The 24,635-nt window shown below is 33.4% G+C and overlaps 5 protein-coding genes across 8 annotated transcripts; 3 read left to right on the top strand and 2 right to left on the bottom strand.

Moving 5' to 3' along the window:
• The first annotated feature begins 800 nt into the window (after positions 1 to 800).
• On the top strand, positions 801 to 2,019 carry LOC140833475 (zinc finger protein GIS3-like). The gene has a single exon (XM_073197816.1). The coding sequence runs from the start codon at positions 1,134 to 1,136 to the stop codon at positions 1,836 to 1,838; it is 705 nt and encodes a 234-aa protein (XP_073053917.1). The 5' UTR covers positions 801 to 1,133; the 3' UTR covers positions 1,839 to 2,019.
• An 8,504-nt stretch (positions 2,020 to 10,523) lies between these two features.
• LOC140833473 (uncharacterized) lies at positions 10,524 to 12,292 on the top strand. 3 transcript variants are annotated; one of them, XM_073197814.1, is made up of 3 exons: positions 10,524 to 11,587; positions 11,745 to 11,824; positions 11,965 to 12,292. In XM_073197814.1, exons 1-2 carry the CDS (start codon positions 10,748 to 10,750, stop codon positions 11,814 to 11,816), a joined length of 912 nt encoding a protein of 303 aa, XP_073053915.1. In that variant the 5' UTR covers positions 10,524 to 10,747; the 3' UTR covers positions 11,817 to 11,824; positions 11,965 to 12,292. The 3 variants fall into 3 exon arrangements, with proteins under 3 accessions (XP_073053915.1, XP_073053914.1, XP_073053916.1); XM_073197813.1 differs by having other exon boundaries at positions 11,936 to 12,292; XM_073197815.1 differs by having other exon boundaries at positions 11,745 to 11,829; positions 11,946 to 12,292.
• Positions 12,293 to 14,913: 2,621 nt separating this feature from the next.
• On the top strand, positions 14,914 to 16,506 carry LOC140834263 (uncharacterized). Of its 2 annotated transcripts, XR_012118700.1 has the most exons (4): positions 14,914 to 15,953; positions 16,103 to 16,186; positions 16,273 to 16,382; positions 16,481 to 16,506. XR_012118700.1 is itself a non-coding variant. In XM_073199019.1 (3 exons), the coding sequence occupies exons 1-2, from the start codon at positions 15,168 to 15,170 to the stop codon at positions 16,172 to 16,174; spliced, it is 858 nt and encodes a 285-aa protein (XP_073055120.1). In that variant the 5' UTR covers positions 14,914 to 15,167; the 3' UTR covers positions 16,175 to 16,186; positions 16,273 to 16,506. The 2 variants fall into 2 exon arrangements, 1 of the variants encoding a protein (XP_073055120.1); XM_073199019.1 differs by having other exon boundaries at positions 16,273 to 16,506.
• A 2,747-nt stretch (positions 16,507 to 19,253) lies between these two features.
• LOC140835481 (uncharacterized) lies at positions 19,254 to 20,036 on the bottom strand. Its single transcript, XM_073200975.1, has one exon. It carries the CDS (start codon positions 20,034 to 20,036, stop codon positions 19,254 to 19,256), a length of 783 nt encoding a protein of 260 aa, XP_073057076.1.
• A 1,796-nt stretch (positions 20,037 to 21,832) lies between these two features.
• Positions 21,833 to 23,214, bottom strand: LOC140835480 (transcription factor JAMYB-like). The gene is made up of 3 exons (XM_073200974.1): positions 23,043 to 23,214; positions 22,595 to 22,724; positions 21,833 to 22,505 (listed from the first exon to the last, which is right to left on the bottom strand). The coding sequence occupies exons 1-3, from the start codon at positions 23,212 to 23,214 to the stop codon at positions 21,944 to 21,946; spliced, it is 864 nt and encodes a 287-aa protein (XP_073057075.1). The 3' UTR covers positions 21,833 to 21,943.
• Positions 23,215 to 24,635: the final 1,421 nt, after the last annotated feature.

The following is a 24,635-nucleotide window of genomic DNA, read 5'->3' as shown; positions in this document are numbered from 1 at the left end:
ATAAATTTTAGTATAACTTTTGATAAATTTCAGATGGATATCGTACTCACTAATTGATTATTGGACAATTATTACTAATTAAACAACACCGCCTTCTTTAAAAGCTACGTTTTTAACATGAAACAAGACAAAACAACATGTTTACTAGCTTATTTAATTTTATTATATATTCATTTCAAAAGATATTTTCCAAATCTTCAACTTCAAATAAACCTTTTTTTAATGATTTCCTTGGAATTTTTATCCTACCACGAGTGTTTAATTGATTAACGTAAACAATTAATGATGATTGAGATGTGACATTTCTTTCTAGTTTAGAGGGAGGCCTCGAATTCGGAATACAAGGGACGATTTATTTTATTATGAATCAATAAAAGAATGTTCTTTTAAATTATATACATGAAATTAGACTTTTTTTCCTCTTTTGGACTAAAAGAAAGACTTCATGGATGTGTTATTGATTGCACTTGCTAACAAGAAAGAACAAGAAAGAGGTGGAAGACATGATTTCTTACTCCAAACAATAGGCAAAGCTTAATCTTTTGATAGTTCAACCACTTCACATGCATCGCATTCTCTCACTCCACACTCCACTAATTATTAATTACGCACAAAAATAGCAAATTAAATTTGGTCATTGCCCTCCCATATTCATGCATCTCTTTTTTTGGTGAAAGTACATTTATGGATAAAACAAAGGTATCAAGAATTCAATGGCAATCTAGTAAGTTCCCATACATGAATTTGAGACAAAAATATAAAAATGATGGTGACCCAAAGACAGATGCAATTTCATTGGGTCCCCATGTTTATCTCGAGCTATCTTTCTTCTTTCTTTTGGTGTTGAAAAACGAAACAAAGGTAATGCTTGAAATGAGAATAATCAAATCTTTTATCATAATTTCACCATCGGATTCTAAAAAAATCATCAGATCTGTTCATAATCAGCGTACCTCTTACTTATTATATACTAAAATATATAAATTCATTAAAACTTGTATAAATACCCTCTCAGATGCCAAATCTTTCCCGATCCATACCTCAAGCAATTTTCTTCCTCTTTCTGTCTCCCTTTCATCTGCCATAGATAACACAACCCACTCATCTTCTATACATACACGAATAGCAGCTGTATGTATATGTACAGCATGGCAGATCATCTTGATTATCGAAAAGAAACATGCAACCACACAACAGGCAATAGTAATGGCCGCTTGAAACTCTTCGGTTTCAACGTGGCAGAAGATCATCAAGAAGTCGACTCCATCAAATCCACCTCAGCCCTGCCGGAAACCGGCGTTTTTCCGTCGTCCGACAGCCGGAAGTACGAGTGCCAATACTGCTGCCGAGAATTCTCCAACTCGCAGGCTTTGGGCGGCCACCAAAACGCTCACAAGAAAGAAAGACAGCAGCTCAAGCGTGCACAGTTACAGGCCAGTCGAAACGCCGCCGTCTCGTACATGCGTAACCCTATGGTCTCCGCCTTCGCTACGCCGTCGCACCTTCTGCCAGCCGCCGGCTCCATGGTGATCCCTGCCGCTGTGGGTGCGTCTCCTTCGTGGGTTTACGTCCCACGCGCTGCGCCATCCTTCCAGGTTTCGCATAGCAGTGTGTTTTCGCCTTCGACAAGTGGCAGGGGTGGGGGGAACTCATCTTGCGCCGGCGGCACAGGGGAGTCTAGCATAACGACCATTGGGCCCCAACAACAGATCAAGTCCGGCAAAGGAAGATTAGACGGGCCTTGTTTGAGCAGATTTTCAACAGCTGATGATGGGCGCAGTCTGGATGATGCATTCGGGCTAGATTTGCACCTCAGCTTAGCTCCATCCGGGCCGTAAGTTTTTGGAGCCCATCTTTGAGAATCAGCTGTGAAGCCACGTATAAATTATTTGCGATCGACTTTTGTATATTTTCTGATTTATTTATTTATTTTTACAAGGGGAGAATTTCTCAAATGCATTGATTAGTTTACTGTATTTTCATATGGAATGTGAAATGTAGATTTACATATTTAGTGAATATCCCTATTACCTATACATTCCAAGATTTCCCTAAAAACGATGATGTGGAAAAAGTTTACAAGTCACATATGTCGGAAAAATATCAAATACGGGAGAGAATTGTAGTACTTTGTTTCAAAGCATAAAAACGTTTTCATAGTAACGTATTGATGAATATTCGACTGGTCGATTGAGATATCCACAAATCAATATTTGTCCGTTGGAATTTTGGTCTTCTAAATCAACCTCCGTGTTCTTTGTTTCATTAGCTAGAAAAAAACCTCTTATTATCATCAATTTTTTCTAAGCAAAAATTTGTGTAAGACGATCTCAAAGATCGTATATATATATATATATATATATAGTTTTCTTTTATGTTTCATTAAATTCTAAATTTCATAATTAAGAAAAAAGACGTTTATCTAATCACTTATATTACTACTCTCTCGTAATATAATAATAAAGCTTTTAAATTAATTTGTAAAGATCAACGTGACAAATTAAATTAAAAATATTTTATAAGCTCTTATTTGATCGAGTGTATTGGAGAACAACAATTGGTCTAGAATTAGTAAAAAAAATTTGGTTGCTATGGAAGTTTCACCCATATTGACAAATAATAAAAATAATAGAATAAGTTCTCAAAATTATTAGGGCATATTCTCTATGCCTTGAGTTTGGATTCATTTCAATACTTTTGGGAAATTTTTTGATAAATTATATACTTTGTGTTGTTTCGAATAGAGTGTTTTCACCGTCGATATCGAATTTTAGGGCATCAAATCGAATGGCTTCAAATTTAATTAGCTGCAACTAATTTAATTTGATGATATAAATTTATGTAAACATATAGATATATACGGTAAATAATAGTAGTACAATGTTGAAAATAGCATTGTAATATCATGATTGACAGTGGACACTATAATAAAACTAATTTAGAGAAATTTTTTTTTATTATTGACAGTTGACACTATAATAAAACTAATTTAGAGAATTTTTTTTATTATAAAATATTTTTAAAAAACATTGTCCTTACTAAACATTATATTGTCTTATCGACTATTTTTTATTTCCGAACTAACCCACGTGTATGAGCTACTGGGCCTATCTTTTTCAGATGTAGTGGGCCTTAATCACTCTTGAAAACAGCCCTAATCACTCACATCTCCATTCTCAAACTAGTAATTATATCTTAATTCTTAACTATCACTACTCACACACTACATTCTCTCCGACACACAAATATGTTGTCGAATTTTATTGGGAAAAAAATGTAATCCTAGTTTATTAAAAGATTATGTATTTTGTGAGATGTTGTGATAGAACTTTATTCGTGAGATGAGTTAATCACACAATTTATAATAAAAATCAATACTTATGACATAAAAAATAATAAATTTTTTGATCAAAATAGAATATCTGTCTCATAAAATTGACTCGTGATATCGTTTCACGAGAGTTTTTGTGTTATTAAAATTGTATATCATCAACTATTACTAAGGCTATGTTTGATAGCCATGATAAGAGAATGATTATTAAATAATCATTCCTTATCTTTTGTTTGTTTCATTTTTTATTTAGTCTTCAAGCCCTTGATTATGATTGAAAGCCCTCACTAATCATGTTATTTGTGTGATTAAATATCCTCCTCAAAGGTGTGATAATGTATAATTCTTGAATAGTGATCATGATAAGATTGTATATTGATCATAATACCCTTGAATTGTCTTCTTCAATATAATATGAAAATTAAATTAGTGAAATTTAATAATTAATATAATATTTAAAGTTTTATTATATTTTTTATAAATTAATTTCATATATTTTTATTATTTTCAATTATTTTAAAAATAATAATATTGTAATTATCACTAAAATTTATTAAACAATAAAATTAATATTTAAAATATTATCACTATTTTAATTATTAAAGTAAACACATATTTACAAATTTATTTCTAATAAATATATTTAAATTAATTTTAATAAATGTAAATTATAATTATAAATGTTTAATTATCTATCCAATTATTTTAAAATAATATATATATAATTAGTATTTGTGTCATTTTGGTCATTACAATAAAATTTACAAAATTAATTCATCATTTTAAAATCATACCAAACACCATGTTATTTATCCAACCACACTTTTAATCCATATATCTCATTTTTTTAATCACTCTAATTATTAATCATTTACTTATCATATCACACGTACCAAACGGAGGATGATACATTCTATCCAACAAATAGAGACCGATACCCATGGAATCGAGTTTTTTTAATTAAAAAAAGAAAAAGAGAAAATAGAGCTGTTTTTGAATATATCACATTATTTTCAAATAATTCTATACATAGTCTGGTTAAAATTCTAATTATAAGGTCCAATTTTTTGCCATCTCATTTTAAAGGAGTAAAAATTTTAATTGCTTTAAAAATGATTCTGTCATGGATATCATACGTCTTATCCAGATCCCAAAAACGGATGCCGGCCGGATTCCATATGTACCACAGCTGCTTGTAAACATTTCATTGCCATCCGTTGGTAGGATGCTCTTATGGATTCCATAGGACTGGTGGAGATCCTTCTGATTCTGCTGTGTTTTCTTGGAGTACCCCTCCAAATGGGTTCTACACTTCTACAGTTCTACTCCTCCATCGGTATCAGATGGTGGCCGTGGATTAATTGCAGACGATGAGGGTAAATTGAAAGACACGGTTTTCACGGAGGATCATGAGGGAGGCGAGGTTTCTGTACCTCCGCTGACGCATGTTACTGCGGTGATGCCGATGAGACATGTAGGCCTAGGAGTCTGATCAGAAAGAGGCAAGCCACGTGTAAGACGCCGTTTCTGAGTGGGTTTGTCGTCGGTGCAAATGGCTGCCCTTCTGCCTCCGGATTCAGCAGGAACGGTTGGAGGGTGGATGGGGATGTGTCTGCGAATGACAAGTCCTCTAGGCGGAGAAGGGACGGCAACCAGGTAGCGATAGTGCATGGGAGAAGAGGAAGGAGGCGAAGTTCTCAGTTTCCCCATCAAAAACAGAAATCCAAGAGGACTTCTCTGCATTTACGATCCACAAACCACCAGGCAGAATCAAAAAGAGAGCTAAGAAAGTTCAGAAAGAAGTGGATTTCATCCTTACAACATAAACATACGTTTTGATAATTGGACTCGTGAAAGTGCATTCAGTCACGGTTTTACCGATGATGGATGCTCCACAATATTGGGCAGGCACTGATTCCAGGGTTGTGGTTGGCAGAAGTTACAACTCCTGGAGCTGCTCCATGACAAGAAATTAAGGTACAAGCTAGGAACAGTGTGTCTCGAGAATGTTATTAATGTTGCACTAACGCACATTGATTAATGTTTCATGCAAATATCACTTCAATATTGCACTTATAATTCTATGTTACAATACAAGTGAATGTCAAAAGTGCTCTTTTACATAATTAATGGTCTTACACCAATATGTTTCCATTTTTCGTTAAACAAATATGACGATACTGTTTTCGTGGGAAATTTTCGAAACGTGACGCCGATCTAACTAAGCTTTCGAAAAATAACTCTCGAGTGTAATTCTAATGCACTTGAACAAGTTAACTTAAAAAAAATATCGACAAAAATTATTTTGCAATTAACTGGATGGCTCCATAAGAATGTTCATTTATCTCCGCTACCGCTTTCATCTCTTTCCATTACGATTATTCAACATTTTTTTTAGAAATACTATATTTTTGTAATGTTATTTATATAATTTCATTGATTTGAGGATAATACTTTTTTAACTGAAGAAATATTTGAGTTATTGAAAAATAAGGAGTACTGATTAAAAGTTAAATCACACATTTTATTATTCTAGGCTACATGAGGTTAAATTAGGTATTTAACCCAAATTTCTCTAAGAAATTGATGGAATTTGGTGAAGGTCAACCAATTAAACTCTTAATAGAAGTTCAAATTAACTTTTTTTAATATTAAAAATAGAAGTTCAGATTAATAAATTGTTTGTGTATTCACTGTTGCTGGAACTTCTTTTTATAATATAGATTGTAAATATGCACGTGTACTTTTATATCCGGATTTAAAAAATTACCATTGCACTACTTGTTTTTTTTTTTTTTAATAAATAATTTGCATTATAATAATTAGTTTTTTTGGTGGGGTGGGTCTCGTGTGAGACCGTCTCACAGATCATAATCTGTGCAATATGTCAATTCTATCCATATTCACAATAAAAAGTAATACTCTTAACATAAAAATAATACTTGTTTATGGGTGATCCAAATAAGAGATACGTCTCACAAATACGACCCGTGCGACCGTCGCACACAAGTTTTTGTCTTTTTGGTGATACTCACTGAAAATTTAGAATCTGATTCCAGCAAGTGATACTAGTCCAGACGTAATATTCGAATTTGCCCTGAGTCTAAAATCACGAAGAAAACCGTTAGAAGGAGGCCGAAAGGGTGTCCCGACGTAGCTCATCCGGCGCTCAAGTCAGATACTGAGGATATAAGTGGAGATACTCTAAGAGTGCTGCTGAAAATAATATATATTGAATATGTCTGAATTAGACACTCAAACTTGATATTTATAAGAAAATACATTGGTCTTTATTCTATTTGGGCTAGAGATAAGCCAGGAGTAACGAGCTTATTTACGAAGTATCATTTAGTTTGATTTTTGAGATAGAACGAGACGAAAAAAGATGTATAATAATAATAATAAAATAATATATAACTCTAATAAAATGTAGAACTCAAGTATGATGTTGAATGAAACAAAATACATGTAAATATTTATTAATTATTCGTATTGTTTGCCACAAACGATACATCAAAAGAATGATCATGAGTCTATTAGTTTGAATTTAATTATAATCACACAGTCTACCCTATATACACACAACACTTATTATTATATTATTAAATTTGAACACTCTGTACTAACTAATTTTGGTATGTCAATTTTGACAAATACTTGTATGAGACGGTCTCACGGGTCGTATTTGTGAGACGGATCTCTTATTTGGGTCATCCATGAAAAAGTATTATTTTTTATGCTAAGAGTACTACTTTTTATTGTGAATATGGGTAGGGTTGACCCGTCTCACAGATTAAGATCCGTGAGACGGTCTCACATAAGACTCACTCGTCAATTTTACATCAAACTTTCTTCACAGTTTTATCGTTCATAATATTTGTTAGTAAACTATTTTGTCGTGACTTTATTAATAATTTTCATTCAAATTTCTATCTTTTTCCAAATTTTTCTCGAACATATCTCAAATGACAAAAACTTGTGTGAGACGGTCTCACGGATCGTATTTGTGAGACGGATATCTTATTTGGGTCATCCATGAAAACGTATTACTTTTTATGCTAAGAATATTACTTTTTATTGTTAATATGGGTAGGATTGACCCGTCTCACAGATTATGATCCGTGAGATGGTCACACATGAGACTTACTCATCTCAAATTCATTTAGAAGTTCAAATTATCTCAATAAATCTTATCTGATCACTAATCTATAACAGTTTATCTCCTAAAAAATATATATTTCTTTTACACAAAAATCAGCAAACCCAAAAAAAATTTAATATGGGTGCCACAGGATACTAGTATTTAATAATATTTGTGTGTGCGTAATATTAAACAAACTCCCAATATACTAGTCTGTGTCAACTCTAAATGATTGGATGGTGTAGATAAATTATAACGTGATTATTAAAGTAATTAAATAGGGGTTGGAATAATGATAGATAAATAATAATTTGTTTACTCTGATTGATTATGATTAGGATTGATATTAAAATTTAATAATGATTCCTAATTTACTGTTTTGATCATTATATCTTCTATAATAAAATTAATTAATAATTATAGTTGAAAAATATTATTTTTACATTTTTATATGATAAATTTAATTTTCTTTGCTTTTAAAAAATATTTTATAATGTTACTTGAATTTTTTAAAAATAACATTTTAATTCAAAATAAATACTTACTTAATATTTTTAAACTGCTTAATATTTTTTATGATACGATATATGGGATAATATTGCATTATATCAAATATAAGATCAACATTTTTGTGAGTAATAATTATTTAAAAATTTATATTTAATTGTGTTATTATTCTATTTCTTCTAATTTTTATTAAAAATTTTTGTAAATATTTATTTACATATTTCAAGAATTATAAATATAACTATTTTAATTTTCCTAAATATAAAAGTAAATTATAAATATGATTTTATAAATCATTCAGTAAATAATTTATTTTAATATAGAAAGTTCAAATAAACTTGATATGAAGTAATATAACGACGTGTGATATGGATAATTTTGATAGTTTGAGTTAAATTAAATGGTGGAATAAAGAATTACTCCAACTAATAGGGATTAAAAATCATTCATTAATAATAATAATTAAACGGTCCTATATATTTATTATGTTCTAGTAAATATTTGATAATTACTTTAATCAAGCTAAGTAAACACAATCTTTATAACATATACCGATGTTGCAATTAGACGATACATGAAATTTTTTCAAATTAATTACCAAAGAAAGCTAATGCAAAAAACATTTGTTATAATCATAGGGTCAACCGAATTAGAGGTCCGATAAGTGCAATAAAAAATTTAAAATTTTCTTAAATTTAATACTCGATTTAACAGCGTTACTAATCCATATCAACATAAAATATGTGTATTCAATATATGACTTTTAATGACTTTCATACCGTTTTTGCATTGAAATTTTCAATAAATTTTTAATAATTTCATGAATTCATCTTCATACAAACACTAAATCTTGTAAAAAAGTCTACAAAATCCAAAGAAATCTGTTTGTAAATCTATGAGATTCGGTAAAAATCAATAAAAATCTATCAAATCACTAAATCTATCATTTAAAAAAAATCATTAAAAGTAATCAAAACATTAGATTGAATACACCCACTAAAATAAAAGTTTTTTTAAAAAAAAATTGAGTTTATAGAGTTAATATGCTTAAAAAGATTGAATAGATTGACTTTTGTTTTTTCCATTTTTTGAATTTTTAGGGATTATGAATTGAGCTAAAAATCGATCATTCTGAATAAAAAAAGTTTAATGGGGAATTTTGCCGAAAAAAAAACATGGGTTATTTAAATTTATATATATATATATATATATATATATATATATATATATATAATATTTTAAGGTTTTATGCCTTTTACAAATATTTTGATTATTATAAATTATTTCAGTTTTATTTATGTTTAATAGAATCCACTCCGTAAGTTTAATTTTAAGAAAGAAATATCTCGTAATTAATTTTTAAATACACGTCATTTTTTTTTATGAGTAGTCACTGTCTTTTGCTATGCACTGACTAAACTCCGAACTAATGCAATAGTTTGCAAACTATCCACATTGGAAAAATATTATGTGACTGACTCGCTCGAAAATGTGATGATAGAGGAAATAAAACTACTAAATATTATGGAGCGTTCACATATTCTAAGAACTCGACATCTCTTGTATCTACTTACTACAAATTATTGGTCGAGAGGCCTAATGTTTGATGTTCTAATTTCTAATAGCACCTACAAAATTAGGTAAAAATTTGTGTGAGACGTTTTTACGGGTCGTATTTTGTGAGACAGATATCTTATTTTGGTTATCCATGAAAAATTATTAATTTTTATGCTAAGAGTTAATTGTAAATATCGATAGGGTTGACTCGTCTCAGAAATAAAGATTCGCGAGATCGTCTCACAAGAAAACTACTCAAAAAATTATGGGAAATAGTGGTCACTGATGTATTATTATTTATCCTAACAAAAAACGAAAAATATAGAATATTATTATAATAGATGAGAAAAAATACATTGATAGTCAACTAACTTGAATGTGACAAAAAATTTTATGAGACGGTCTCACGGGTCATATTTTGTAAGACGGATCTCTCATTTGAGTCATTAATGAAAAAATATTACTTTTTATGCTAAGAGTATTACTTTTTATTGTGAATTTTGGTAGAATTGACTCGTCTCATATATAAAGATTCGTGAGACCGTCTCACAAGAGACCTACTCCTTGAATGTTATTTGTTTAGAGTCATGTTATCGATCCATTTACGGTCTTAGTCCGATAAATAGTTTTTTCAATTTTATTTTTTTCTCACTGAAATGGTAACATAACATTGGACATGTCGATAATTTTTAGTGATACGTCGTCATTTTTCGACGTCAAATCAATATTATAATGAAAAATGGTTTTAAAAAAATACAAATTATAGACCAATTTTATAAATTAACCAAAAAGTTTAATCAATTAATGACAAAATATGGAAGTTGCATATGCAATACTTATCTCATAAAAAAATGTAACACTACTCTAAAAAAAATAAAAACGATAAAAATGTAACACTTAAAAGCGCATTGCAATTGTAACGTGCGTTTGTGGATATATGAGCAAATACGGAAAAGCGCATAACTAGTCCTGCTCCGAATCAAACCCCCAACGTCCAAAGATGTGAGTACGAAGTGTGGAAACCACCCGTCCCCGAGCCTATAAATTCCAGCATTCTCCGGTGTTTTCCTCAAAATAAACCTGAAAAAATAAGAAAACCAGAGCAATCAAATCCTTTTCTCCATCTTCTTCAAATATCAAAGAAATACATTCCACGGTATATTTTTTTCCATCGAACGTGTGGGTTCAGTGTGAACTTTGAATTCCAGGATATGGCCATGGACGCACAAAGATCCAAGGCGTTGCATAAATTTACGTTTCCGGATAGTTTAAGGTGGGGGAATCAGAGATCTCTCCGCTGCATGAAGGTCGATTCTGATAGACAAGTCTCGCCGCTTTGGGAATTCACCTCAAATGGTTCCGATTCTTCCGGTAACCGCCACCATCAACAATCAAGCCAACTGCGGCAGACCTCGGGAGATAGAGGTAGAGAGAAAGGCTCTCCTGATTCTGATTTTGTGTTTCTCGGATCCCACCAGATGGGTTCTACTCCGCCACTGGTAACACAGTGTGTCCGGGGAATCGGAGAAGATGAGAGAAATGGAATCACCGCCGTGAGAGAGAACTTGATATTCGATCTTCAGAAGGTTGTTGATAAATTGAAAGAGTCGATTTTGAAGGAGGGTCATGAGCGAGAAAAGGTTTCTGTGTCTCCGCCGTCGCTAACGTCTCATCCTGCGTTGATTTCAGCGGGAGGTGACGCCAATATGCCGTGGAATCTGAGGAAGAGGCGAGCTGCGTGTAAGAGACCGGCAAGTGGGTTTGTCGTCGGTTTAAATGAAGGAGCTTCTTGCGCCGACGTCGCGGGGATGGGTATGAGGGCAGATGGGGCGAAACCCAGTTCTGAAATTTCTCTAATTAAAGCCGCCGCCACGGTAACTGACAAGTCGCTGCGGAGGGGTGGCAACGGGTGCAGAGAGAAAAGGAAACGGGAGAAGGTCTCAGTTGCCCTGTCAAAGAGAGAAATCGAAGAGGATTTCTTGTCATTTACTGGTCGTAAACCACCACGCAGACCCAAGAAGAGAAACAAGATGGTTCAGAGGGAATTGGATGTAAGCACATGAAAACTTCAATGGCACGTAATTGAAAACTCAATTTTGTTTTTGATAAAACACTGAAAATTAAGGGTTTTTGGTTATTTGACCATTTGATTCATGAGAATGTATATATAATAACTGTTTCATTGAGTCTGGTTCTGATTTTGTGCAGACATTGTTCCCTGGATTGCGGTTGACAGAAATTACACCAGACTTGTATAAAGTTTCTGGAGCTGCTCCGTGACAAAAGAGGTGATGTGTTATCCTATCTCAGGATGCTGAAATCATATATATAGATTGATTACTACTACTTGATTATTTTAAACGTGGTGCTAAATTTTGATATCATGGGTGAATTTGCAGTTGCTAGAAGATGCCTTTTTTGCTTGTAGATACTGATTGATTGCACAGGATGGAGAAATATAGTGTGATATGCTGCGCAGCATTGCCATTTTGAACTGGGAATCTGATCATAACGTTCTTCTGGTAAAACGTGGTGTACAAGGAAGAGTTCGTAGCTTTAAGGATGTTGATTTGAGTTATTTCTGATTATAGATGGTTGTTTCACATTCTTGTTATGATTCAGGGAAACAAGGAAGCTAGTATAGGGAAAAAGATTGGTGGGGCTATTGTTTTTGTTCTTTCTCTCTAATATTAACACAATTGAACCGAATGCCTTGCTCCATCTGTGTTAAGTTTATTGAATGCTCCTTTTAATTAGACCCCATTGTTTGTCCTGCTCATTCTGTGTTTGATGCTTTATGGGCATCCTTGCACAAGCTTACAAAGCGTAGAGCGCAGCGAGTACGAGTGTAAGCGAGCCAACGACCAACGAATGGTTTCGGGAGCAGCTCACAATCAGCTCCCTCAAAGTTCGAGTGCCAACATCCGAGTTATAATTTTTCATTTGAATCACTGTTTACCTCTCAAGTTTTTTTTTGATAAATCAATGTTAACAACCAACATCAAATATTGAATGATGTATTTGCTAATACATGGTTAAATTCGAGCAAATTGGATGCTCGAGATGCGAGGGCCAGGTATATTTTCAGATTGTACAACTGAAGGCATGAAGCAAAGCAGAATTCATCAACGTAATCATGATTGAGTTGAAAAATTTGTTTGTGGACTACTGAATTTATATGACGAAATTGATTCATAAACAATTAAATTTTCTTGTTCCAAAATCGAAATCCATGTCCAATGTTCATAGAGTACGTATATTTCAAGTATCAAAATAAATAGCCAACCGAACTGTTTCTTGAAGTATGAAAATAAATAATTATGTTGACTTGATTTATAAAAAAATATAAGAAATTTAAATCATATATTATGCCTTTGGGTTTGAAAATTTAATATAAACATCTCCACATCCCGAATAAATTAGTTCAGCAAAAAAATTGATCATTTAACAATCATTTTTCCTACAACTTTCTTTTGAACTATATCAAATATTAAGATTTAACATCACCCTGGTCAATAAATCAACTGTCTTTTTTTTTTTTAACATTGATGTAACCCACAATCAGTATGCTATGAAGCACATTAGATAAATTATTTGGCTATATTACAAATCATGTTAGTCTAATTAATTTATACTGAACGAATTATGCGTTATAGGTTTGCAGCATTCGGTCGAACAAAATTGATAAGGGATCAAAACCCTGATAATTAATCAATAGTTTACTTGCACTAACCCTAACAAAAGTCTTCTTTTGGTTTAATTTGGAAAAGTAAAATAATCCTCTTCGGCTAGTTCATTATTATATTTAATTTACGTACTACATTGTCCCTCGCAAGTTGGACCTAATTTTAATAAAAGTTTGTTATGGAATTTTCCATTATTATTAGGAATATTTAATGTTGGGCTGGGTCGGGTTAGGCCAGGTTGGATTGAGGTTCTTCGGTCAAGCTGAAAACTTGTTCAAAAGACATCGTTATCTTCCGAAATTTCCTCATTCGTTCTCACTAACACATACTCGTAAAAAAAAAACCCGCCAAGTATACGAGTAAATACATATACACATTTATCCTATATTATTAAGTGTGTGAGACTCTTAAAATAATTATTTTAGAAAACACCAAAATATTTAATTTCATAATAACTCTTCTTACCCTACTAAAACTTTCTCAAATCACTCCATATTTTACATAGAAAAAATCTAAACAAAACATTCTTCTTAAATCGAACAACTCTTCAAAATTGAAAATAATTTCGTGTTAACTGTTTAATATTATTTGATCAAATAAAAAATGATAATACATGTAACGCGTGTACATCTTTTACTAGTATATATAATTATGATAAGTTACAGACTTACCGTGTACATTAAGGTGAACGGGTTAACCCTATCGATATTCAAAATAAAAAGTAATACTCTTAGCATAAAAAGTAATATTTTTTCATGGATGACCCACATAAGAGATCCGTCTCACAAAAAACGACCTATGAAACCGTCTCATACAATTTTTTTCTATGATTTTTTAAAATTTTAAATCCAAATTTTATTTTGGTACATATAAAAATAATCTAAGAATCGATTTTAATTTTTTTAAAAAACATACTAAAAGTCATAAATTTTTTAAAAAATCATTTGAAAAAATATATATGAGATAAACTTTCTTGAAAAGATAAAAATTGAATAAAAAACTATTCAAATAATAATTAAAAAAAGAACTCAAAATCTATCTAAACATCACATAAACTCATCTTAATGAATCATGTTTTGATTCAATTTCCTTTGTTGAATAATCAAAATGTATCCTACTTTACCCTCAAAATCTTGTAATATTTGCGACTGCTAGATCATCTATTTTTTTCTATTTTTTTTTTAAAAATTCAAATGATATGCCGAACACATAAAAATAATTGATAAACCGATAAACTTCGGACACCTTAATTAATTATTTAATGTGAATTTCAAATAACACTCAACTCGATTAGAGTTTATTAAGATTGGATTCGATTAATATCAAATTATCCCATCCGAATTTACATTCCATAATATTGTTGTCTAAATTTATATTAAACCAAATCACAGTTCCATAAATAACATAATTGCTGTCTTCACAAAAACAAAATATTTATATATAAAAAAAGAGTTAGTCTCATGTGAGACCGTCTCACGGATCATAATCTGTGAGACGGGTCAACCCTACCTATATTCACGACAAAAAGTAATACTCTTAGCATAAAAATTAATATTTTTTCATGGGTGATCCAAATAAGAGATCCGCCTCATAAATACGACTCATTAAACCAGTCTCACACACGTTTTTAGCGTAAAAAAGGCAGTTTCAGGTGAAAATAGTTGGTTTCAATTTTTCGTGCGCAAGTTAGCGAACCCGAACCTGAATCCGACCCGAAACCACGTACCTTTGATTGTCTGCTGCTGCTGCTCCTTCCCGGCGATTTTCTTAATTTCATTTTTTAAACCTAAATAAAATATATGAAGGAAAAACACGGCAAGTAATCCTTCTTTCGTCTGCTTTTTCCATCTCACCTGCTTCTTCCATCCATTGGAATATCCAAGAAATACCTAAATGCTTCTACCTTTGAGCGTGTGATGGAGTGTGAAATTTGAATGTGCAGGATATGGCTATGGGGACAGAAAGATCCAAGGCTTTGCATAATTTCACGTTTCCCGTCGGTTTGAGGTGGGGAAATCAGAAATTTCTCCGCTGTATTAAGGTCGATTCTGATGGACAATTCATCAATGACGCTGGTTCATCTGATCACCACCACCACCACCACCAGCAATCAATCAATCAGCGGCGGACTACAAGTGATAGAAAGAGAGACAAAGACTCTTCTGCTTCCAAATTGCTTCCTTTTGGATCCCTCCAAATGGGTTCTGCTCCACCGCCGGTGTCAGATGACGGGTTTGCCTCCATGAGAGAGAAGGTGAAGCTTGATGTTCAGACGGCTGCTGATAAATTGAAAGCTGCGAACTTTAAGGATAGTCATGAGGATGGTTCGGTTTCTGTATCTCTTCTGCCGCCGCACCCGCCGGTACCGCGGCATTCTGCGGTGATGCCTGGTGAAGGAGAGACAAAAAATCCGTGGAATCTGAGGAAGAGGCGAGCTGCCTGTAAGACTCCGGTAAGAGGGTTTATTTTCGGTACAAATGGTGGTTCTTCTGCCGCCGGGGTTAGCGGGAAAACTTTGAGGGCGGATGGGGCGACGGAGGCAACTGACGAATTGTCCAGGCTTAGAAGTGATGGTAACGTGGCGGCGATTTGCGGAGGGAAGTTAACACGGGAGAAATTTTCAGTTGCCCTCTCAAAGAGAGAAATCGGAGAGGATTTCTTTGAATTCACTGGTCACAAACCAGCGCGCAGACCCAAGAAGAGAGCTAAAATTGTCCAGAGAGAATTGGATGTAAGAACACGATCCCGAATTCCCTTTATTGCATCTCATATTGATTTCATTCTCACAATTTAAAACTGGGTTTTTGGTTATTTAATCATTCGATTGATTAGACTACATTTAATCTCTGTTTCATCAAATCTTCTTCTTGTTTTGAGCAGACACTATTCCCAGGATTGAGTTTGACAGAAATTACGGCAGACATGTATAAAGTTTCTGAAGGTGCTCCGTGACCAAACAAAAAGGTAATCTTCTAAATCTTTGATAGCATTTCCATTTCTTATCGATTTGATTCTGAAGTTGAATTTTGAATCGTTGGCTTTATCTGAAGTTACTCCGGAGTTGGATGAAGCCTTTTTTTCCTTGAAGAAATTGGTTGATTGTAAAGGATGGGCTAGTATTGATTGGATGGGGAATTCTATCAAAATATGGAATCCTCTGGTAAATATTTGGTGGCCAAGGAAGGATTACTTGCTCTATGAAAGCTATTGTTTATTTAGTTCTGATCAATTGTTTATATATCTTGTTTTGTTTGGCAGAAATAAAACCAACATAGTGAAAGAGATTGTTTTCTTTCTTTCTTAATTACCAATGAACACGATGCCCCTTGCTTGGGCTTGTGTTGGCGTAATGACCTCAATATACTGCCACAAAATTTCATCTGCTTATTATGAGTATTCCTACTCTAAGTTCAGTTCAATGGTTTATTGGACTTGTTTGATTGGGGACATCTCTGTTTTCTGGGTTTGGAGTTATGACCATTTTGCATCAGAAAACTGATCAACGATCATTACAGTTAGTTCTCTTGAACCAAAATGTGAATTTTAACTTACTTTACATTCAAATGGGCTTTCTTGGTTTTAGTAACACACCTACCTAGAAAGAAAATATGGAGATTAATTTCTTAGGCTGGTGATCTCTGAACAGGTTCTCTGGTATTTTTTCACTGATCCTGTTTTCGCCATGATGCGAAATTTCTAGCACAACAGTCTTGTTTCAGGAAATCAAGATATCATGGGACGGATCAACAAAAGCAAAATGTTGTCGTGAGCTCGTAGAGTGAGGTGAACCCAAGAAATTCGAGTTCGGATGAACGTTGACTAATCCAAAATGTTGAGATAGAGGTGAAAGGAGGTGTGATTTAATAAGAATGGAGCACAAATCAATTAGTTCTTGAATATTATCCTGCTCGGTTTTATGCATGGGGGAATGTTGCTCACTTCCCCCTATTCCTAGTATGAAAATCTTGTGAATTTCATCCCTGAATATTTGAATGACGTGTGAGGGAGGGGAATGGAACAATGGAATTTTCGCTTAAGTTTCACTTTCACAAGCTTTGACGATTTCATACAAAATTTCACGTGTGGTGGAGATTGTTTCTTGAACGACCCCTACGTGTTGACCTTTCCCTATGTTCGTTTCTAGTTATCTGTTTGTTTGGCTTCCAAGTTATTACAACAACCTATCAAACTGCTCGTCCGTGTAATTACACTCGTATTTTGAATAATCTATATGAACTCCCAATTATATGGACGAAACGAAATTTGTAGCTCGAATCCTACATAACTTATATATAATTGTAATTATATTGATGTATGATTCTATTAGAGAGTGGTTATCATGTGAGACCTATCTCATAGATTTTAATATGTGTGACGGGTCAACTCTACTCATATTCACAATAAAAAATAATACTCTTAGGCTGCGTTTGGTTGCAGGATAAAATAAACTAATGATTAGTATGTAAATGATAAAGAAAATTATTGTCGTAGATATGTAATATATGGTAGTATGTTTGATAATATTTTTAAGTGTAGGATATTTTTGAAATTTTTGATGAAAGGACAAAATTGCCCTTCCTCCTTTTTTTCCTTCTTCCACTCCGGCGGTGGCGGTTCGGCAGTCCGGCGGCGGTCCGGCAGCGGATCCGGCAGACGACGTGACGGCGACGGCGTCGGTCCGACGACGGCGGTGAGTCGACGGTCTGACGGCGGCGATGGCGTTAGCGACGGCTGTGCGGTGCAGTCCGACGTATGTCCGGCGGCAGCGATCCGACGACGGCGGAGGTCCGACGGCGGTCCGGCAGCCGAGGTGGTTCAATAGCGGTGAAGGAAGAAGGGTAAAATTGGAAAGAGAGTAGGGATAGAGGAGGATTAATAATCCTACGGAGGAATGAGGTATTATTTTATCACACGTAATACCACAATCACTCATAGGACTGGTTAAATAAAAATCGTACCAAACGCAGGATTAAATATGATAAAATAATCTATCACACCTAATCCACCCAACCAAACGCTGCGTTAGCATAAAAATTAATACTTCTTCATGGATGACCTACATAAGAGATTAGAGATTCGTCTCACAAATACGACATGTGAGACCGTCTCACACAAGTTTTTGCTTTCATCCAAAAGTGAAATTATTCTAACAATATATATGTCAAAATTTTCAATGGCAGTAAACTACATTGAAAATTATGGTATAAAAAAATATATACTGATATCGTGCATAATATTTTGATATACCTAATCTCGGTATACCGAAATTTTCGGTATGTATAACTAGTGTACAGAGTATATTAAAATTTTGATGTATATCGAGATTTCAGTACGATATCGATATATATTATTTTATACCGAAAAACCTTATATTGTTTTTAATTCATACTTTTATTATTTTAAAAGATTATATATTTTTAATTTACATATATTATTTATATATTATTTGATATTTCGATATATATCAAAATTTATCAAATTTCATATCATATCGAAATATTTAGTATAATGAAAATTTCGATATTTTTTTCTCATTCATAGGCAAGAAAAATCCATTTAAAATAGCTAGCAAGTAATCAAATCCATATTATTAAAGATCGAAGATCAATGGCACGTTGATAGTTGAGTAGTTGTGCAAGGTGTGCCTTGTGATCATATATTATATGTAAGACTCACTCTTGTCTTGTTCTGTTCCTTTGGTGGTACATGATTGGCCTGAATTAACCATACGTTTTTAACTAATCCATGTCATATGGCCAGCAAATAAGAAACCCTCTAAATTCAGGTAACAACAAATGCCAGCCATTCAATAATTCATTTGGCAAATAATTGAAATAAAAGAAATTATTTCTTTGTTTTTCAATACACTTGAGACATGTACTATAACTCGTGATGAGAATCGATATAATTTTATGTGAGACCAATATTTACAAAAATTAATTAGGGATGGACATAATTCTTTGTACAAAAACTAAAAAAAATAGTGAACTGTACACAAAATTACCATAAACTTGATTGATTATTTCAAGAATCATTTCTTCTTCTTCTTAGATTTTTTATTACAGAAAAAAGAACCGATCCCAAATAAACTTACTGTACCTTTAGCAATGTAAGTTGGAGGGATATTCAAAACGGGACTGATTCTAACATCATTGCCATATGATCTGCTGGAGGAACTCTTCTTCAAATAAGGCCTTTCGGATGTGTTGTAATAAGGATAGTATTGAATCGGAGATGAACGTAGATTTGAAGATTCTTTCATCGAATGCTGTTTCTGCATAACTTTGGGTTTTGGATTTGGATTTGGAGCAGAACCCGTTGAGTTGCTTCGTGTTAAAAAATGTAAAGATCGAAGTATCCCGCCGTTGCTAATACTATTTCTTCCATTTTCCCAGGCGCTGCTGCTTCTTCTGAACTTCCAAAAGGGTTTTGTGAGTCGCCTGTTATTATCCTCTTGATCATCAGCATCGAAACCGGTGGATAAGAACTCGATCAGTCGCTTTTTCTCTGTGTTTCGGATTGGATTCTCGATGGTTTGGTGGGGTGGAGTTGTGATTTTTCTGGGTCTAGAATGGGGTTGTATTGGATCTGATTGATGGGTATGAACTTTCTTGGATTTGAGAGGCAGGATTTTGCCATTGGCGAAGAGTTCATCGGCGGAGGAGATTGGTTGCGACAAGTTTTGGATGATGCAGAAGTTGAAATCAAAGGCCGCGATGTTCTCCTCGTCTTCTTCTCTAATTGGATCACGAGAAAGTGGAGTTCTTGGGGTGGCGAATGGACTTGAGAGTTCAGAGCACATGTCAACTGCCATGGCGATGTATCGATCTTTGCAAGAATTTGGAAACTGTTGCAACAGGAGAATAATTTTTTACCCACAAAAGGATTTTATGTATAAAGATCAAGAAATTAAAAGTTGGAAACTATAATGTCATGATTTGTGATATGAAATTTGTTTTAGGATTCAAAGAAATGTAGCTCCCTGGGGTTTTATAACTCTTTTAACGATCGAGAATCCACAATCATTATCTTTAGACGTTGATATATAAATATTTGATACGCGTGATAACTTAGTCTCATTTTGTATTTTCTAACATAAATCGATTCGATAATTGAGTACTGTAGCCTGATCGAAGACTTGACATGCTTATCTTTGAAAAATAATAAAATTATAAGTAAACATGTGGTTAAGCATGTAAAGAACTAGTGAATCGGGTCACCCAAAATACGGACCGAGCAGTTAAAGTTAAGCAAGTCATACTAAAATCAGAAGTGAACCTTGAATACATAATTCTGCGACAGCCGCCACGAAATCGGGTTTGGACCGTTGAATAATCATGGGTTAAAGCCAAGACAACAAACATAGGATGCCAAATAATTCCTTAATACAAAGTTGGTTTATTTTTCTTTTCTATCGCCTCCCTTTTTTTGAGACCCACAACGTTGGATTGAGTAGTCAGATGTTTTATATTAATTTATATATGTTAGGTGATAAATATGCAAATAAATCATTGTAATCCTGGGCAATGTCACGTTACTTGACCCCTCATTTCACATTGTCACATTTGGCATCTATTCTAACATTTTTATTACATTTTCCCACCATACTGACACATTACATATCATCATGGACCCAAATCAATTGTATCCCTCAAGAATTTGAATTTTCGAAGATGTTTATAGTTTTAATATATCTCATCAATTAATGGATATATAATAAAATCATTTGACGGTGTTCGATCGATCTATATATTTTCAAAGGTCCCATTATACGATACAATGGCTCCAAATTTACTTGATATTGTGACAGATATACGAATACATCTCTCTCTGATTGTGGCTTCTAATTAAACATTCGTAAAGAACTTCATGCCTCGATTAAAATTAGGTCAACTTTTATTAATTGATCATTCTTTTCGGATATAGAGAAAACATTACACCATTGATAGAAAACAATATGGTAGCATAAATATATCTTAAGATAAGTATATATTAGCAAATTATGATTTCATCCACTTCATTTCTTAAAAAACTAAAATTAATTTTTTTCAGTTTGTGGACCGTACTGCTTCAACTTGCAAGAAAGGGTTACGAAAAACACGTGTATGGATCTAGGCCCGAAAGGGGAAAAAAGAATTGGGAACTATAATAAATTCCAAGCAAAGGTGATTTGATTGTGAATTTGAGGCGTGAAGTTTTATATTTATGCCACAAATCAAGAATTGATAGAAACATGAGGGGGGGGGGGGGGGGGGGTGGTGGTGGTGGTAAGTGCGAGGGGAGGTTCACATCACGTTAAGCTCATTCAGGAGCTGTAACTTACTCCCGGTGTATAGTATAGTATAGGGGTTCCTGTATCATACCGACTCAATTTTTTTGACAAAATTGGATCGACTCGATTTGGATTGACCTTATATGATCGGATTGCATGTCCCAACCCCAAATTGCGAGGTCAAATAATTAGACAAAACATATCAATTCAAGATCCCCATAGTTTTTGCATGGGTTAACAATAGCACAACAAATCTTTTAAAAAGTTTTCCATACGTACGTGAATGGAGCTGATTGAATATTTCACGTGTATATTATTAGTCGTATTTTGAGGGAATTTCACGTACATAAAGTAGGTAAGTCAATGATGAAGCCAAGTCAACAATATGCATGCCCTGTCACAAAAACAAAGGGTATTGTGTTAGGTTCTAATTTTCCCACCTTCAGTGCCTAAGCTATGTTCTTGAATTGCCATAATTCATCATTACTCCAAAAGGACTCCCCGATCAGTTCCTCTCCGAACCAATCAAAGTTGACCACGTGGCAGCCGGGAACTGATATATTTTGGGCATCCAATTCTTGCACGCAATAGTCATGAATGCTGCTACCATCGTAACAATCTCCCTCAAGTGAGTTTCCACAAGAAAATCTGAAAACCTCGGGACACATTAATTTCACTAAAGAATCAGTTCCCGTGTCGCCTGGATTTGGGCAGGGAGAATGAAGGGGAACATCGTTAATAACAACTGGTGAAGTGGAATTAGTTTTTTTAGTTTCCATGGTTGAAATTGAAACGGAGGATGAACAAGAAGAAGAAATAGATGCCAGTGATGAATTTTGTTCCATGCTTTCCTTCAATCTTCCCATCCAAAATTGGCGGATGACCTCGAGAAATTCCTTGCTATTGGAATCGAACTTAAGCTGCCGCGCCTGCTTCTGTACCCTCGTTCTCCAGTAATTCTTGATCTCATTATCGGTTCTTCCCGGTAAATGTTGCGCTATCTTTGACCATCTACAGTAATATACAAGTTTATGATTCTTGATTGTCAAGGGTTAATATATATATATGGTCCAAATTTAAAATCAAAGAATAACTTTCACCTATTTCCCAAGTTGGAATGGAGTTCAAGGATCAAGAGTTCCTCTTGTGGGGTGAGGTTTCCACGTCTGACGCCGGGTTTCAAGTAATTTAACCATCTTAATCTGCAACTTTTCCCTGTTCTCATAAGCCCTGCATACATACATAATTATTATTTAAGAAAGTGAATCTCTCCTCATGAATAGCTAATCAAAACAAAATATTTGTGTTTTATGATTGCTTAACTGGTAAGTTTTGGCATACATTTTTTTATGTGATCAGTAGACGAAATTATCCGAACGTCCAATATAGTTTTAAATGTATTATAAATAAAATATTTTTACCCACATCAATCTTTAAATGAAATACTTAAAAGCTTTCCGGAGCTATAAAATGGTAAAAAAAAATAAACATTTTTATAGCAAGATCACTGTCGAGAAAGTAATCAATCGTATAGGAAAAAACATATACCTGCAGATTTGGCCAACAAATTCCAGCGGCCTTCGCCATGGGAAGTTATGTAATGAATAAGAAGATTATCTTCTTCGAGGGTCCATGGCCCTCTTCTTAGGTCAGTTTGGCATTCACATGCATTGTTGGTTACACTTTTAGGAATTCTTCTTTTACTCATTATCGTAATCATAATCATAAAACAGAAAAGTTGTGGGAAAAAGGAGTGATTTTTGTGTGGAGTGTGCAAGTGAAGTTTGAGTGGGTTTTATACTAGTGTTTTTTACTTTTTACCATTCTTAAGCGTATCGAATGTGAAAAAAATGGAACCCACTGAAGAGAGAACTTCTCTTCCATCATAAGCTTAGAATATAGTGTCTCGAAAAACGTATAGTTTCAAGTGTAGAATAATATATATTTTAAAATTGATATTTGTATTAAGTATTATACCAAAACCTGTGGAAAAATAAAAAGGGAAAATGTCAATTTCAGTCTGATATGATCAGTTGTATTATGATATTCTTGTTCATGTGTTTCTTGTTGTATCAATTATAGTTTTTTTAACTATGTATTGACAATCAATTTCAGTTACTTTGGCCAAAATTATGTAAATTATTTTTTAATATTATCTTTAATTTTTTTTAATTACAATGCTAAAAACATTTACATGTCACGAGAGATATTTTGTTATCGTATTTATAAAAATTTAACAATCATATCACTCATTTAACTAAATGATTTGGGAAAATGAATTAAAATTGTTCAACAAATCATAGCTAAGAGTATTATTTTTTATGTGAATATTGGATATATAGTCTAAAAGAAATATAATTTCTATTAAATAATATACTGCGCAGTGACATAAAACCTTTTGACATATAACATTCATATAATTAAATCATAATTCAACAAATACTTGGACAAACAAGAATAATAAATTAAAATACAGAAACATCGCAATGATAAAATTAAAATAGTAGATTATCCATTGAATCAGGTTTAGAAAATTGAGTGAGTCTCATGTGAGACCGTCTCACGGATCTTAATCTGTGAGACGGGTCAACCCTACCCATATTCACAATAAAAAGCAATACTCTTAGCATAAAAGTAATACTTTTTCATGTGTAACTCAAATAAGAGATCCGTCTCACAAATACGACCCGTGAGACCGTCTCACATAAATTTTTGCCTAGAAAATTAGCCTAACATAGTTTGATCTACAATATTCATAAAAAACAAATAAGAAAACATAAAGAAACGCAAACTAATTTTTTTGGGAAAAATCTGGAAGTCCTTGCGCCTTCAACTTCTCTTCACGTGTGATAGAATGGTTGGAGAGAGTTCTTCCGAATTGATTCTTCAATCCTTGTGCGGCGGCTGTGGTCTTTCATGTGAGTGGCAGGATTTTTTTGGGTCTAATTTTTTGCTAAAAAGCCTACTAATCTGTAATTAACCCTAAATCTTAAATATAAAATAATATAATATCTCATCTAGAATTTCATTATTTTTTTCAAATCTTGCATAATCTTCACAAAATCAGATTTTTTTCCTTTCTTGCAGTTTTTAGGCAGCTGAAACATAATCTAAAAGGCGTGGTCACGCCTTGTTCCAAGA

Source organism: Primulina eburnea, chromosome 6, assembly GCF_022965805.1.
Source record: "Primulina eburnea isolate SZY01 chromosome 6, ASM2296580v1, whole genome shotgun sequence".
In the NCBI taxonomy this organism is placed as follows: Eukaryota; Viridiplantae; Streptophyta; class Magnoliopsida; order Lamiales; family Gesneriaceae; genus Primulina; species Primulina eburnea.
This window is presented reverse-complemented; position numbering and strand designations above follow the sequence as displayed.